The sequence below is a fragment of the Benincasa hispida genome, chromosome 1 (genome assembly GCF_027475165.1).
Source record: "Benincasa hispida cultivar pf3 chromosome 1, pf3_genome.v1.1, whole genome shotgun sequence".
NCBI classification, from domain to species: Eukaryota; Viridiplantae; Streptophyta; class Magnoliopsida; order Cucurbitales; family Cucurbitaceae; genus Benincasa; species Benincasa hispida.
This window is the reverse complement of record NC_143478.1, coordinates 95,056,512-95,071,553: the sequence shown is the minus strand read 5'-3', so window position 1 is coordinate 95,071,553 and position 15,042 is coordinate 95,056,512. Positions and strand designations below refer to the sequence as shown.

Sequence of the window (15,042 nt, the reverse complement as noted above, 5' to 3'; positions counted from 1 at the left end):
ATATTGCGATCCACACCAATAAATATGTCATATAAAGCACGAGAATTTCCCAAAAACGCCTTATCTTTAGCTTCTGTTGATTGTAATTCTGGTTTTAAGATTTCCTTCCTATCATCAGTTTTAGTAGTTGGATGAGACCACCCAGTAACTATAGCCTTCCATGTTTTTCTATCAATTAACTTTAGAAAGGCCTTCATTTGAGCATTCCAATAAGAATAGTTTGCTACATCTAAGACAGAGGGATGAGTGATGGATCCACCCTCTTTGATTCCGTTCATGATCAAAACACTTGAGATAAATGTGACTTGCTCTGATATCAATTGAAAATGCGAAAGGATGACTCATCACTCGAAGTATGAATGTTAAACGGCAAACAATGACAAGCACCTGTAACAACAAAATACCAACAACAAGAAAAGAAGTAAAAGCATACGAAAATTGGTAACCTAGTTCAATGATAAACCACCTATTTTGGGAAGCAATGTGCCCAAGAAAGATAATCCACTAATATTAAAGAGTTAAGTAATTACAACGTAGTACTTATCTATAATACTCTGACTACTATAGTGACTCATGTAGCATCTAACTCACAAGTCACCTAGGCTCCCCCTAGATATGAGACTCCTTCTCAATTAAACTTAGGCTCCCCTTAAGTGTGATATTATTAGTGTTGAATACTTCAGCTTCCGACAATGTATGAAACTTCTCTCCACTTGATTATCTTCCTTACAACTCAGTGAAATCCTTTCATTTGATGAATCTTAGGTCCTTCCTAAGATGCAGAAAACCTTCTCGAGTATGAAGTCTTAGGCTCCACCTAAGATTGAGAATCCATTCTCTTTAGCAAGCCTTAGGCTCTCTTTAAGACAAGTAGAGTCTTCAAGTTCTTTGAACGATTTATCCAAAGGCTACGCACAACGAAATAAAGTAGGCAAAGATCGATAAAACCCATGATGCAGAAAACGATCGTCAAGAACAAATGGTTTGCCAGGAAAAATCTCGATGGTGCGCTATCTTCTCACAAAGAATTACACTCTTCTTATTAAATAACAAATGCAGCAATGCTCAAAAAAGATCATAATTCACCTTAAAAAGACTGTGGCTAATTAAGGAAATAATGTTAAAAAAATATTTTTCTTTTTTAAAAGATAAGATGCACCATAAAAAGAAAAATATTAATCAATATATTTCTGTAGAGATTTCAAAAATTACGAAATAAAAATATTTTTTATATAAATTCCAGCTTAGGAAAATAAGCAATTCTGTAGTAATTAGACAAGTATGAGGTAGATGTTAAGACATCATTTGTGACAACTGCAAAAATTGTCAGAAGCTACCTTAGAAAAATTTAGAAACGATAAGAAAATTTCCAACAATGACAATTTTAATAACCCCTTTTTTTGCACAAAAAAAAAAAATTCATTGCAACTATAATACAAAAATTATAAGTTATTCACATTCTTATTTCATTCTCCTTAATTGAGTTCATTTATAAATTTGATGGACCGAGAAAGGGTATCAAATCCCCTCTCATCCAATCAAATAAAATTTATAAACTCCGAACCCAAACTAAAATAGTACTAATATTTGGTCGGGACTATACACAAGGAGTGCTTGTGTTTTCCTATAGTTATGGTTCAATGTTCTTAAGGTAACCAATGGGAGGTTTTATTGTATTGCAATTAATATAAATAGCAAGAGAAAATAAATTGTGAGAATATAAATAACTAGTGAAAATTGAAAACGGAATACCAATTGAGAAAAAACTTAGCCTAGGGATTTGGATTCACCCATTTGATTGAATGATCATATAACACAAAAGATTATTGCTTGTAATTAATGTGCTTAGCTTACGGGTTACAATCTTTCAATGAAAAGACTTAAGTAAATCTTTGGAAGACTTCCATCCCAAAAAAATGGAAGTTCTTAATTTGGACCATCTTACATAAAAGCATCACCGACATGGACAATCTACGAAAGAGACTTCCAGGCTACAATCTTAATCCCAATTAGCCTCATTTATGTAAAATTTGTGAGGAAGATATAGATTATTTGTTTATTCGATGTCAGTTTACTGCCTAACTTTGGTCTCGATTACAAGGAGTGCTAGACACAATCTTGATAAAGAGCTTAAGTTCCCAAGAACAATGCAAGATTAAATATAGTTCAAATAAAAATAAAGGTAATCCATAATTATCTCTAACCTTTTGTAACTTTTCCCCATATATTTATTGAATATCAATACAGAGAAGTAGGAGATGATGAGAGTGCTAAGATTGTGCCAACCTAGCTGAGATAATCCACTGCGCCAACTGATCCATGTTTGTTGTTATCGTGATTCAAGCTGGGAGTGTATTGTATAAAATAGGTTGGAAAAATAAATTCTAAGTATAGATGATGCGTTGATGCTTCGATGCGTTTAAGTATTTGTAACGAGTTAGTGCATTAGAGAAATGCAATCAGAACGCACGACACTCCTTCTAATGACATTCAAGTTTTCTTAAACCAAACCCAAGTATAAATCTAATTTAGGTTCCTGGCAAGTCAAGGGTCGAACTCAGGGATTCAGTTAAACAAACACAGACCTTGCGTTATATCTATTGTAGGGGTTTTCCTAAATATATAAAGAGAAATGTGTTATTTACACTAAAATGTTGTGCCTGTGCAAGAAGATACAAAAGAGTTAAGTGGTGAGTGATGGATCATGCGAAAATGGAGTTTAATGTAAGTGGTATGCGTCGGTCTAAGATAAATGTACACAAATAAGAATGTGATGTGGATGAGATGGGATGATTTTCTTATCTTTTGTTTATGCGTTAGACTTTATTCATCACTTCTCAATGCGAATAACATGCAAAACCTATTTCTAGGATGCATGTGTCTAACACAAAATGCAATAGACACCAGTAAGTCTATCTCTAGATGTACTAGGCATCCTACTTGATGCCGACTTATCTATTCTCTCGAATAATCTAAGCTAAGGATGCTTTCACCAATTGATCACATTGGCTTGAGCGTTGAAATGAAGTTTTGCATAAAGTATAAATGTATTCAACATAAACAAGAAATAAACAATAGTAAAATGTGATGGATCAAATATATGAATTTTATAAAGAAGCAAATTGTCTTTACAAATGCAATATTCAATCAAATGCAATGAAAGTGATAAATGATATGAAATGAACTGAGTCAAACTGTAGAGTACAATCTCTTATATCTCTTTGGCTCAATTCTGTTGTGTACAATCACTTGTATAGGAGTTGGACGAAGTATCTTTCTCAAGCTTGGCTTCCTCCGCTCCCTTACCGGCGCTTATGGTGGTTCTCAACCCTTCTGATCATCTTGGCACCACAGCACAGCTTAAACTATGACTACGCTAATTACAGAGAGAGAGAATCTTGATAGTTTCTTTGTACTAACTCTAACTGTCTAAACTTTGGAGGGACTTCATCTATTTATAGGCGTTGGTCATGTCCACCTTGTGAATGGGCAGCATTAAAGTCTATGCCCTAGTCAGCATTAAAGTCCATGCCCTGATCAGTCGTCTGACTCTTGGAAGCTTTTCAGACGCCATCTGACTCTCGGAAGCTTTTCAGACGCCGCCTGCTGCTCGTGCCCATACTTGCAAGTGGTGATGTGACACAATCAGCCTGGATCAATGAATCTTCTCTGTGTTAAATTCCCTCCAATGCATGGCCCATGCGTTAGAGCTTTCCCTACGGCACTTCTCTAATGCGTGTGCAATACAATGCATTAATGCCACGATATTTAGTAATAAAACTTTTTTGCATGAGTTTGCTAATGTTTGAATAAATCCATGCGTTTCTTCTAAAAATGAGGAGAATTTTTCATTAAAAACCTTAGTTGTTCCAACTTAAAAGCAAAAATAACTTGTATTTCTAAAGTTATCACCACCCCCAAATTTAAACAATGCTTGTCCTCAAGCATTCCAAAATAATTCTTTGTTATCTCCTTTGTCTTAGGTGTGCAGAGTTCGTCTCTCATCATATTCATTCATAAGTTTGAGACAAGAGTTTTGAAAATGTAACTCAAATTAACTCTTTTCTAAAAGGACTAATGTTTAGTTTCAGATGCAGCAGACCTTTTATCAATAACTCCTTTCATTTCTCAAGACATTCTATTTTTTTTTTTTTTCTAAACTAGCAATGTGTTAGATGCTCTTTTTAAAGTAAATTCCAGATAAAAAGAAAAAAAAATATGAATTCACTTACCCATGCGTTGTTCCAGGTATCCCACTTTCGTTTTGGCTTGCCCCCACAAGTGTCATGCGAGCATCCAACTACGAGTGAGAACCCTTCACAACTAACTCATATCTAATATTCATGCGTTTCAAGATATAATTTCTTCATAATAGATAGAGTTCTATGGGACGCGTTGGTCTAGGAGATTTAACTTCGTTTTGGCTTGTCCCCACAGGTGTCATGCGAGCATCCAACTACGGCTAAGTGTTTGTTCCAACTTAACTCATGCCATTTTGAGGTTTTTCTTTTAAAGTAGTGACAGAAGAGTTGCGTTTAACATTTTTCTTATTTTGTTCCCTTTCTTTTTTATGTACTCGTTTGATGCATATTAACTCGAATTTTCCTCATCCCCAAATTTGGAGATGAGCTATACTCATCCCATTTGGAGACGAGCTAAATCCTCATTGCTAAAAGAAAAACAAAATTTCAAAAAGGCTTTGAGAGTCCGAAAGGAGTTTAAGACTTAAAGCTTGCATGCGTTAGAAAGAAAACATAGTCTTTTTAGAGAAGTTCAAGCTTTATTGATTTTTCTAACGCCTACTCTATACTTATAGATTTCATATAGTTGATATCATTGAGGTCAGGCAAAGCACAAGACTTAGAAAATATCTAAAGAACAAAAATAAAGTATGCTAAGGTCAAATGCAAGGAACAAAATGATAGAAACTTCTCATTCATTTTCATAGATTCACATGAAACAAACAAACAAGTCAAGCAAATACAAAAGAACATCAACTAAATCAAAATACAAAATAACCCAACACCCCAAAACTCTATTGTGCCGGCGGTCATCTCTGCGTTCTTCTCTAGGGTCTTCATCCATAAAGCGCAAAGGGTTGATAAGATGGGCAGGCAATGGAGGCAGAGCAAACATCCCAACCAAGACCTGATTGATGTATTGTGTTGTATAAATGAATTGGTCTTGCATCCTTCGTGTTTGCTGCCTTAGGTAATCTCTTAGAACCCGATTCTGTTGCTGAAGACCTTTGATGGACGTGGTCAATAGTCTGAGCTGATCACTAATGGAAGTTTTCAACTCTTCTAAGTCAGCGTTGCATTGAGGAGGTGTTGGTTCTTCATTTCTTCCAATTGGGTCTTCAAAATTTGGTGTGTTGTTTGATCCTAATCCAATTAGTTCATAGATGGTTGGAGGAGGCACAAAATTTGGAATTGGACTTGATGGGGGAAAAGGAAGGGAATGAGGGATGTCTTAATCTATCTGAGTAGGTTCTTGATGCGTTTGATCAAGACTCCCTTCTGGTGGGGCCATTGGTGAGTCATGGAGAGTAAGGTTGAGAATTGGCTGCGCTTCTTCATCCGTAAGATCAAGCTCGGCTTCATATTCTTCATACTCTGAAGCTTCATCGCTGTGTTCAACAATCGGATGCGTCTTTTTTTGGGGGCGCATTTGGATGATCGAGGTTTGGTTGCCACTTCTTTGGTAGGTAAGGCAGGTTGATATGGCAAACCATGATGTAAACGCCTTACTAACTTTATATCTATCAAACCATCGATCTCTTCATGATCATCCCCCAGAAGGATGTCCTTGTGTTCACATAGTGCATAGATCAGTCAAGGGAAGTAGAGTTACCCTCGTGGTTTAGTCTTGATGGCCTTGATCTTATCCCTTATAATTCTTTCAACATTTAAAGGGATGCATTGCATGACACAATAGGTAGCCAGGACGCGTTCTTTTGACGGTGTTTCATCATGCATTGTAGGCATGATGCTCCTTTTGATCAGATAGTACCATATGTTCGCATCTGGGGTTAAGTTCCTGGAAGCTAGCATCTTTGCTCCGTTTCTAGGTGTTTGCCACTTACTTCCAGGTTTGGCTACCGTTCTTAACGAATCTTCCAGTTGACTTGGCGTTGGCTGCTCCAAGATGCGATTACCTTCCACGTCTGGATTATTGTCAATGTTGAACACTTCGTTGATCTTGTCGGCTGAGAAGCGCACTAATACCCCATCAACGTAGGTTGTGTTCTTCTCCATGTCAAACTTGTTGGTGTCGAACATGCGAAACGACTCCATTCCAATGCGTTTATTGTTTCTGTTATGTATATTGGCAGTGGGTGGCGCTCAGGAAAGAAGCCCTTTTCTACTAGTATATCACTTAATTGACGCTTTCTTCCTGAGGTCTTCTTAGGTAACGCGTCGGTTACCTTGCGTTTTCCTGTTGCGTGTTCTTTGGCTTCCCTTGCTAGCTCTCTCAATTCATTCTCCAATTCCCTTTGGCGAGCTGTCTTCTTTCTCCTTTACCTCACGGATTAGTAGTATTCCAAGTCCTTCTCTAGTGCATCGTGCCTTGAGCAACTCCCATGCGTTGCATCTTCAGGATCGGATGCTGATTGCTCATCTTCTTCCTCCAATATTAATTTCGTTTTCCTTGTCACTCTCTTTGATTTTAAGGGTCCTCCATTCACGTCAGATTGACGTGATTGAGACGCATTTGGGCCAATTATCCTTTCTTCTTCTCTATATTCTTCTAATTCCACTTCAAGCATCATAGCGTACCGCTCCGCTTTGTCCATTTCAAGTGATGCGTTAGGTGGGTCTGAATGCATCACTTGGTCTTCCTCTTGGCTTTGATTGAGACTCACCAAAATAGCACCAAAAACTTCCTGCTCGCCCAGCCGAGCCAATTCCGCCAACTCTTCAGGGTTACGCTCACGCAGGACTGTCAGAGGAGGGTCTGGGTGGAGTAACTGAAGGGGTGCTTGATGTAGTATGAGGCGACCCAGGGGAGGATATGAGTATGGATGAACGCGACGGTTGGCTTGACACATCTGAGTCGACTGGGTAGATGGTTGCTAAGGGTTGGATAGAAAGTGGAGGCAGTGGACGCACGGCTGGAGATGGGGCATTGTGAAGGTAGGCTGGAAGTGGATCATGTGTTGCACCCACCAGGGTTATGTTAGGAATGAATGGTGGTGGGGCAGGCTTGGTGTAGGGCTTAGTGGCAGCTGTAGATAACGGACGCTGCCTCGGTTTTGCAGGGGTCTTGGCTTTTGGCTTAGGGGTAGTTTTAAGTTTTGGTTGAGGGCTCTTTGCAGGGAGGGTTGCGATGGCTTTGGTGGTTTTAGAAGTGGGTTTTGTGGGTGTCATGGAAGGTTTCGACCGAGACGGCTGCTGGGAAGAAAAGGTTGCTCCGCCGTGCGTGGGTTTGGATTGAACCGGGGCTTTGGAGGTTTTTTTAGGGCTCGGGGGAGGTGAAATCGAAACAGACGAGGAAGAGTAGAAACTTATCGGCGAGTCGTTCCCGAAGCTCATGGTTTGGTTCTGACTATCTGATACAGACAACATTGTGGCTGGAAAGGAGTTTGAGCAGATCGGCGATGAGGGAAACAGAGAGGCTAGGGTTTTTTTTTCCTTTCATTTCAAAGATGGCTCGAGTAAGAAATGAGGAAGAAGAAGGAAAATGAAATGTTCGTTCTTTTTTATAGATTAATTGAGGCAGTGGGCTGACATCAGGTGGTGCCTGACGTCCATAATGAATGTGAAGCTAAAGGGACGTCTTGGGTTTCTAAGCACTCGAGTGCTTTTGTATTCTCGAGACGTGTCCCTTCAACTGGGCCATGCGTTAGACTTGAGTCTAATGCGTCCGTTATTCCCATCCCAATTGTACACAACTTTTAAAAAAAGAAAAGTAAAATTTCACTTATGAAGACAGAAACAAAGAACAATCAATCTTAAAAACATAGACAAACAAACAAACCAATAAACTCAAACGCATTGTAAAATATAGAATGCAAAAAGGCAAGGATAGAGGAAGCGTCCCTGGAATATATGGCGATGCGAACGCAGGGATTCTTTGATGCGGGCCTCAGCTGGCTTCGCATAGTGTGAGGGATGACTTTTGACGTTTCAGTCCATCTTCAAAGTATGACTTCACTCTTTGGCCATTTACTTTGAATGCATTAGTGCCATCTTCCCATGTTACTTCCACTGCTTCATATGGAAAGACTGTTTTAATGATGCACCTGACCACCTGGATATTAACTTCCCTGGAAAAAAAAAAGGCATATTTCGAGTGACTAGGTAACGGTTTCAACTCGAGTTCTGGTGGTTCCTCAAGTGATGGACGCGTTGGTTTTATCTGCCACTCACTCAGACTTGGCGGCTCTGGTTCGTTCAGGTTCTCCTCCAACGCGAGGACCTCACATACATGGGTCTCTTCTTCAGGCAACTCAATACTTTTCAGTTTACAATCTTCGCCATCTGTGAACTTTAATGCGTTTAATACATTTAACTTCACCTCTTCATATCTACGCGCATAGTCAATTCGCCTTTATGCACATCAATTCAAACTTTCCTAGTAGCTAAGAAAGGGCGTCCAAGGATAATCGGTACCTCCCTATCTGCTTCATAATCCAAGATAATAAAGTCTACTGGAAATATGAAGTTATCAACCTTTACCAGAACGTCTTCAATCTTTCCTTCTAGGTACTTGATTGTTCTGTCAGCGAGCTGAAGAGTAACAGAAGTGGGTTGTGCTTTGCCAATTCTCAATTTCTTAAAGATTGAGAGAGACATGAGATTAATGCTAGCTCCCAAATCGCACAACGCATGACCCACATCCAATCCTCCTATCGAGCAAGGAACTGTGAAGCTCCCAGGGTCCTTCTGTTTCTTTGGTACACTATTGCTTACTAACGTGTTGCATTCCTGCGTTAGTGCGATTACTTCCGTTTCGCTGACTATTCTTTTTTTCGCTAAAATGTCCTTAAAAAATTTGAAATATTTTGGTATCTGCTCCAGGGCTTCTGTAAGTGGAATGTTGATATACAATTGCCTCAGGGGCTCAAGAAAGCGCTTGAATTGTTGTTCCTCATTCTTCTTCATCAGATGTCTATGGAATGGTGCATTCAGCGGCACCGCAGGTTCTCCCGCGACAGACGTACTGGGTTCTAAATGGCTTGTGGTCTTAAGCATTCTTTCTTCTTGATCCATTGAACGTGTGATGCATTCTTTTGAAGGACTGTTGTTTCTTGGATTCATTTTTCTTTCTTCCAAAGCTTTTCCACTTCGCAACATCACCGCGTGACATTACTCCTTCCCATTGTTGTTCCCAGGTGTTTCAGTATTCCTAGGTAGAACTCCAGGCTACCTGCTCTTCAACTCGCTCGCTATCTTCCCTACCTGTATTTTCCTGTTTCTGATAGACGACGCCTGGCTTTTCAGCAACGCGTCATTCTGGGCTATGTACTTCTTTAATAGGTTCTCAAGCGGAGATCCTGAACTCGACGCCTGTCCTCCTCTATTGAAGGGTTGTTGGTGATGCTGATGCGTTTGTTGAAATGCAGGTGGCGGTCTTTTCCTTCATTGTTGGCTCGTCCCTAGGTGGTGCTCCTGATGATTTCCTCCTATCCAAGAAAATTTTGGATGGTTTCTCTATCCAAGATTATATGTATTGGAAATGGGTTGTTTTTAATGAAACATACTGACTGAGGATTCTGTGGGCAATCCGCATAGGAGTGAGGGTCTCCACAGCCCACACAACTAACCGTGGGTTGCCCGAACGCCTCTCCCTGATTCACCTTCTGCTGATTCGATGCGTTTCCTAGCGTTATGTTCTGCAAAAGGCTGGTCATCATAGCCACTTGAGCAAAAAGTGTGGCTATTGCGCTGGCATCGATAGAATTAATGTTTTGAGATCTCTTCTTTTTGTCAGTTCTTCCATCATATGTATCATTCACCCATTCTATGTTGTGTTTAGCAATGCGGTCTAATATCTCTTTAGGCTCAGTGTAATATTTGTCCATAAGTCCACCAACCGCTGCTGCGTCTACTGCCATCTACGATGCTCTATTCAATCCCCCATAAAACGTCTCCATTTGGATAGTTAGAGGTAGTCCATGGTTTGGGAAATTCTTGACCAATCCCTTAAAATGCTCTCATGCGATACTTAAGGTCTCAGCTTCTTCTTGTTCAAAGTTTATAATCTCTCGACGCCTCCTCGCGTTGGTGGTAGGTGGGAAGTATTTTTGCATAAATGTTTCCACCAACTTCTCCTAGGTGGTGATTTCACCAGGCTCCAATGAGTTCACCCATTGTTTTGCATCATCACGCAAAGAATAGGGGAACAAAGACAGCCTAATCACCTCTAGGGTGATTCCAGGAATCACAAATGAATTATACGTTTTAAGAAAACGTTTCATGTGGGCGTAAGGATCTTCACCACGACCACCCTAAAATTGTCCAGCAGTCTGAAGCATTTGGAGCATTACAGATTTCATCTAAAACCCGGTCCCGTCTGGCGTTAGGTAGATAATTCCTGAAGAGAAATCATACAATACAGGGGACACATACTCTCTCATAGGACACGTGCTGTTATTCGCCATTAGGATTGGATTCTGTGCAGCATGAGCTAGTTGCTAATTTGCCTGTTCTTCTGCCATTGCTCGTTGCCTGTTCTATTGTCTGAGAAATTGCTACCTCAACCTTCGATGACGATTAGATTGGTTCCTACGCCAGAAGGTCCTTTCAATCTCGGGGTCGTATCTGAATTCAGGAGTGTTTTTCCTGCTCATAAACATTCATAAGCTTAGGCGTAGCTTGTAATACTCCCTTGAACGAAGTGTTCCTACAACAGATACAAACGAAATTTTTGGTTAGTCTTGTTTCTGAATCCCCAGCGACGGTGCCAAAAACTTGTTCGTTGCTATCGTGATTCGAGCTGGGAGTGTATTGTATAAAATAGATTGGAAAAATAAATTCTAAGTATAGATGATGCGTTGATGCTTCGATGCGTTTAAGTATTTTTAATGCGTTGGTGCATTAGAGAAATGCAATCAGAATGCACGACACTCCTTCTAATGACGTTCAAGTTTTCATAAACCAAACTCAAGTATAAATCTAATTTAGGTTCCTGGCAAGTCAAGGGTCGAACTCAGGGATTCACTTAAACAAACGCAGACCTTGCGTTATATCTATTGTAGGGCTTTCCCTAAATATATGAAGAGAAATGTGTTATTTACACTAAAATGTTGTGCCTGTGCAAGAAGATACAAAAGAGTTGAGTGGTGAGTGATGGATCATGCGAAAATGGAGTTTAATCTAAGTGGTATGCGTCGGTCTAAGATAAATGTACACAAATAAGAATGTGATGTGGATGAGATGTGATGATTTGCTTATCTTTTGTTTATGCGTTAGACTTTATTCATCACTTCTCAATGCGAATAATATGCAAAACCTATTTCTAGGATGCATGCGTCTAACACAAAATGCAATAGACACCAGTAAGTCTATCTCTAGATGTATTAGGCGTTCTACTTGATGCTGGCTTATCTATTCTCTCGAATAATCTAAGCTAAGGATGCTTTCACCAATTGATCATGTTGGCTTGAGCGTTGAAATGAAGTTTAGCATAAAGTATAAATGCATTCAATATAAACAAGAAATAAACAATGGTAAAATGTGATGGATCAAATATATGAATTTTATAAAGAAGCAAATTGTCTTTACAAATACAATATTCAATCAAATGCAATGGAAGTGATAAATGATATGAAATGAACTGAGTCAAGCTGTAGAGTACAATCTCTTGTATCTCTTTGGCACAATTCTATTGTGTATAATCACTTGTATAGGGGTTGAACGAAGTATCTTTCTCAAGCTTGGCTTCTTTCGCTCCCTTACCGGCGCTGGTGGTGGTACTCAACCCTTCTGATCATCTTGGCACCACAGCACAGCTTAAACTAGGACTACGCTAATTACAGAGAGTGAGAATCTTGATAATTTCTATGTACTAACTCTAACTATCTGAACTTTGGAAGGACTTTATCTTTTTATAGGCGTTGGTCATGTCCACTTGGTGAATGGGCAGCATTAAAGTCCATGCCCTGGTCAGCATTAAAGTCCATGCCCTGATCAGCCGCCTGACTTTCAGAAGATTTTCAGACGCCGCCTGCTGCTCGTGCCCATACATGCAAGTGGTGATGTGACAGAATCAGCCTGAATTAATGAATCTTCTCTGCGTTGATTTCCCTCCGACGCATGGCCTATGCATTAGAGCTTTCCCTGCGGCACTTCTCTAATGCGTTAGCGTTAATCCTCGTGTTGAAATCCTGCAATACAATGCGTTAGTGTCGCGATATTTAGCAATAAACTTCTTTTGCATGAGTTTACTAATGTTTGAATAAATCCATGCGTTTCTTCTAAAAATGAGGAGAATTTATCATTAAAAACCTTAGTTGTTCCAACTTAAGAGCAAAAATAACTTATTTTTCTACAAATTATCAATCCACAACACACATCTTTTCAAAAAAAATAATAAATAAATAAAAACAGCCTATTGGTCTCAATTGCAGTCATAAGTGTGCTAATTGATTAATTATACTCCTAATGAAACTAGATGTTCAAGTAATTGGGTTTGATAGAGTCCATGAAAATCTAACATCTGCCTTAAGACTTGGAGATTTCACTAAGACAATTAGACTTTGATAACCTATGTTACTAATTGATTTCATTCTTGAATTAAATCAATCATGCAATGTTATAAACGGTTTATTTAGAGCAAACAATCAATCTACAGACAAACATGCTTTGAATTTTACTACTCGAAGATAAATGCAAGATTATATGTCACATACCAATCATGAATCTCTAACATATATAATGACAAAAAGATGAAGATTAGCCAAATAATTCATGGATTCAAAGCATAGAAGTTAAAATATATTCAACAACTAGATAAGTCAGCTAGTAGTTCAATAAGTATAAGTTCTCCCAATAAATTCAAATAGGTTTTTCTCCTAACCCTAAGCTAAAAGTACTTACCTTAGCCAAAATCATGTTTAACAATCTTCTCATGGTCAATATTACAAAATAAATACATAAATTTTAAAAAAAAAACTAAAGTTGCAGATGGATAGAGGATGAAAAAATGAAGAAAATGAGTGGTTATTCGGCTAAAACGACCATCGAGATTAAAAGTTATTACCTAATTAGAAAACTGCATATTTAAAAATGTGTGACGCCACCACGGTATCACTCTAAATTTCCTTTAAGGGTGTTTTGGTCCTTTTAACGTTCTTTAGAACTTGTTTCGTTAGGGCACCGAATTGATCTATTTTACATATGTTTTCTCTTGAACACTCAATTCTATCTCCACATTGGTCAATACCTATAGAGTAGCAAACTAAACACATTAAATAGCATGACGATCTTGAAATGTAGCTTAGCAAAATAATACATTTTAGGTCCTATCAAAATTTATTGAAAATTTTGTTTACAAATTCTTTTAAAATGTTTCGGTAATTTTTCAGTATATATCCCTGCACTTTCTTAAACCATTACATTAGACTTGTTCCCTGTAGTGTTGTTAATTTTAATTTTAACAAATTAATGATGTAGTTTCTAATATGTGTACTAGAATATCAAAGAAAAACATTTAAGAAAGCCATACTAATTTGCTAGAAAGTAAAGTTACAAGTTCAAATAGTTATAAATCTAAATGGCTTTGTTTTTTTTTTTTTTGTGTTTTTTTTAATAAAAAAGGTACATTGTTCAGTGGTTGGGAATGAATCGATGAACACCATAATACTGAATGGCACGTACTATCATAATTATATCTATTAACATGAGAGAAAACTTGACAATGCATTGAATATAATAAATGAAAGGTAATTTTCAGTCGTGTTAATGTTTTTATATACATTTTTACATATTTATGAGTTTGAAATAGATATTTCAATTCCACCATAGAAAATTTTGATTTTACATATTTATATATATATATATATATGTATATGTATGTATGTATATATGTATGTATGTATGTATATATATAACTAGTAAGAAAAGGTATCTAATGTATATATATGGGAGATTTTCAAAAATAGAAAATTAAGAGAAATTTTTTGCACAAATAACAAAATTTAATTATACTTGTGATAATTATTATTATCAGTTCTGATAGAAATCTATCATTGATAGAAACTGATACAAGTCTATCACGGATAAACATTGATAGAAATCTATGAGTAACTATCAATAACGGAAATTGATAGAAGTCTACCATTGATAGTGATGGATAAAAGTCTATTAGTATCTATCAAGGATAGAAACTAATAGAAGTCTATCATTGATACTATCAATGATAGAAACTGATACAGTCTATCATTGATAGAGGTTGATAATAGAAGTTTATCGCTATCTATATGTATTATTTTTTTTAATTTCTATAAATAATTTGATATTTTTCTTACTTGTGAAATTTCTCTAAATATAATATAATACATTCAGTGGTGCAAAATGTTTATTGATTGATTTATTCTTTTAATACTTTTTGATAATGTACATCCATAGTAACTTATTAATGATGTGCTTCCATTGATATTTTAAGAAAAATTTAAATCACGACTATTTCCTCAACATAAATATTTTAAATTTTAGTTATAACGTATAATTATCAGTTTAGATTCTACGATGAATTTCAATTTCAGTTCAATATGTCTGTATAATTTTAAAAAGTTTTAGTTTCTAAGTCCCAATTAATAACGAGTTTTCCTTTTTCGACAATTGTATTTTTCTTTCTCACAATTTTTTTATCTGATACTTTTTTTTCTTATCTTTTTAAAGAAAAATTTTGAATTCTTAGCCTTGCAAATTTCAAATTTAAAATTAGGTCTCTTTTTTTTTTTCCTTTATTAAAAATAAAACTCAAATAGATGTTTATAAGCTTAGTTTTTAAAAATAATAATTAAAAAAAAAAAACAAAATAGATTAATCATCAAACCAACCTAATGATTTGGTTAAATTTTTCTAAACATTTCTA

At 37.1% G+C, this 15,042-nt stretch overlaps 1 protein-coding gene across 1 annotated transcript; it reads right to left on the bottom strand.

Moving 5' to 3' along the window:
• Window positions 1-8,567: 8,567 nt before the first annotated feature.
• LOC120080021 (uncharacterized) lies at window positions 8,568-9,299 on the bottom strand. Its single transcript, XM_039034554.2, has one exon. It carries the CDS (start codon window positions 9,297-9,299, stop codon window positions 8,568-8,570), a length of 732 nt encoding a protein of 243 aa, XP_038890482.2.
• Window positions 9,300-15,042: the final 5,743 nt, after the last annotated feature.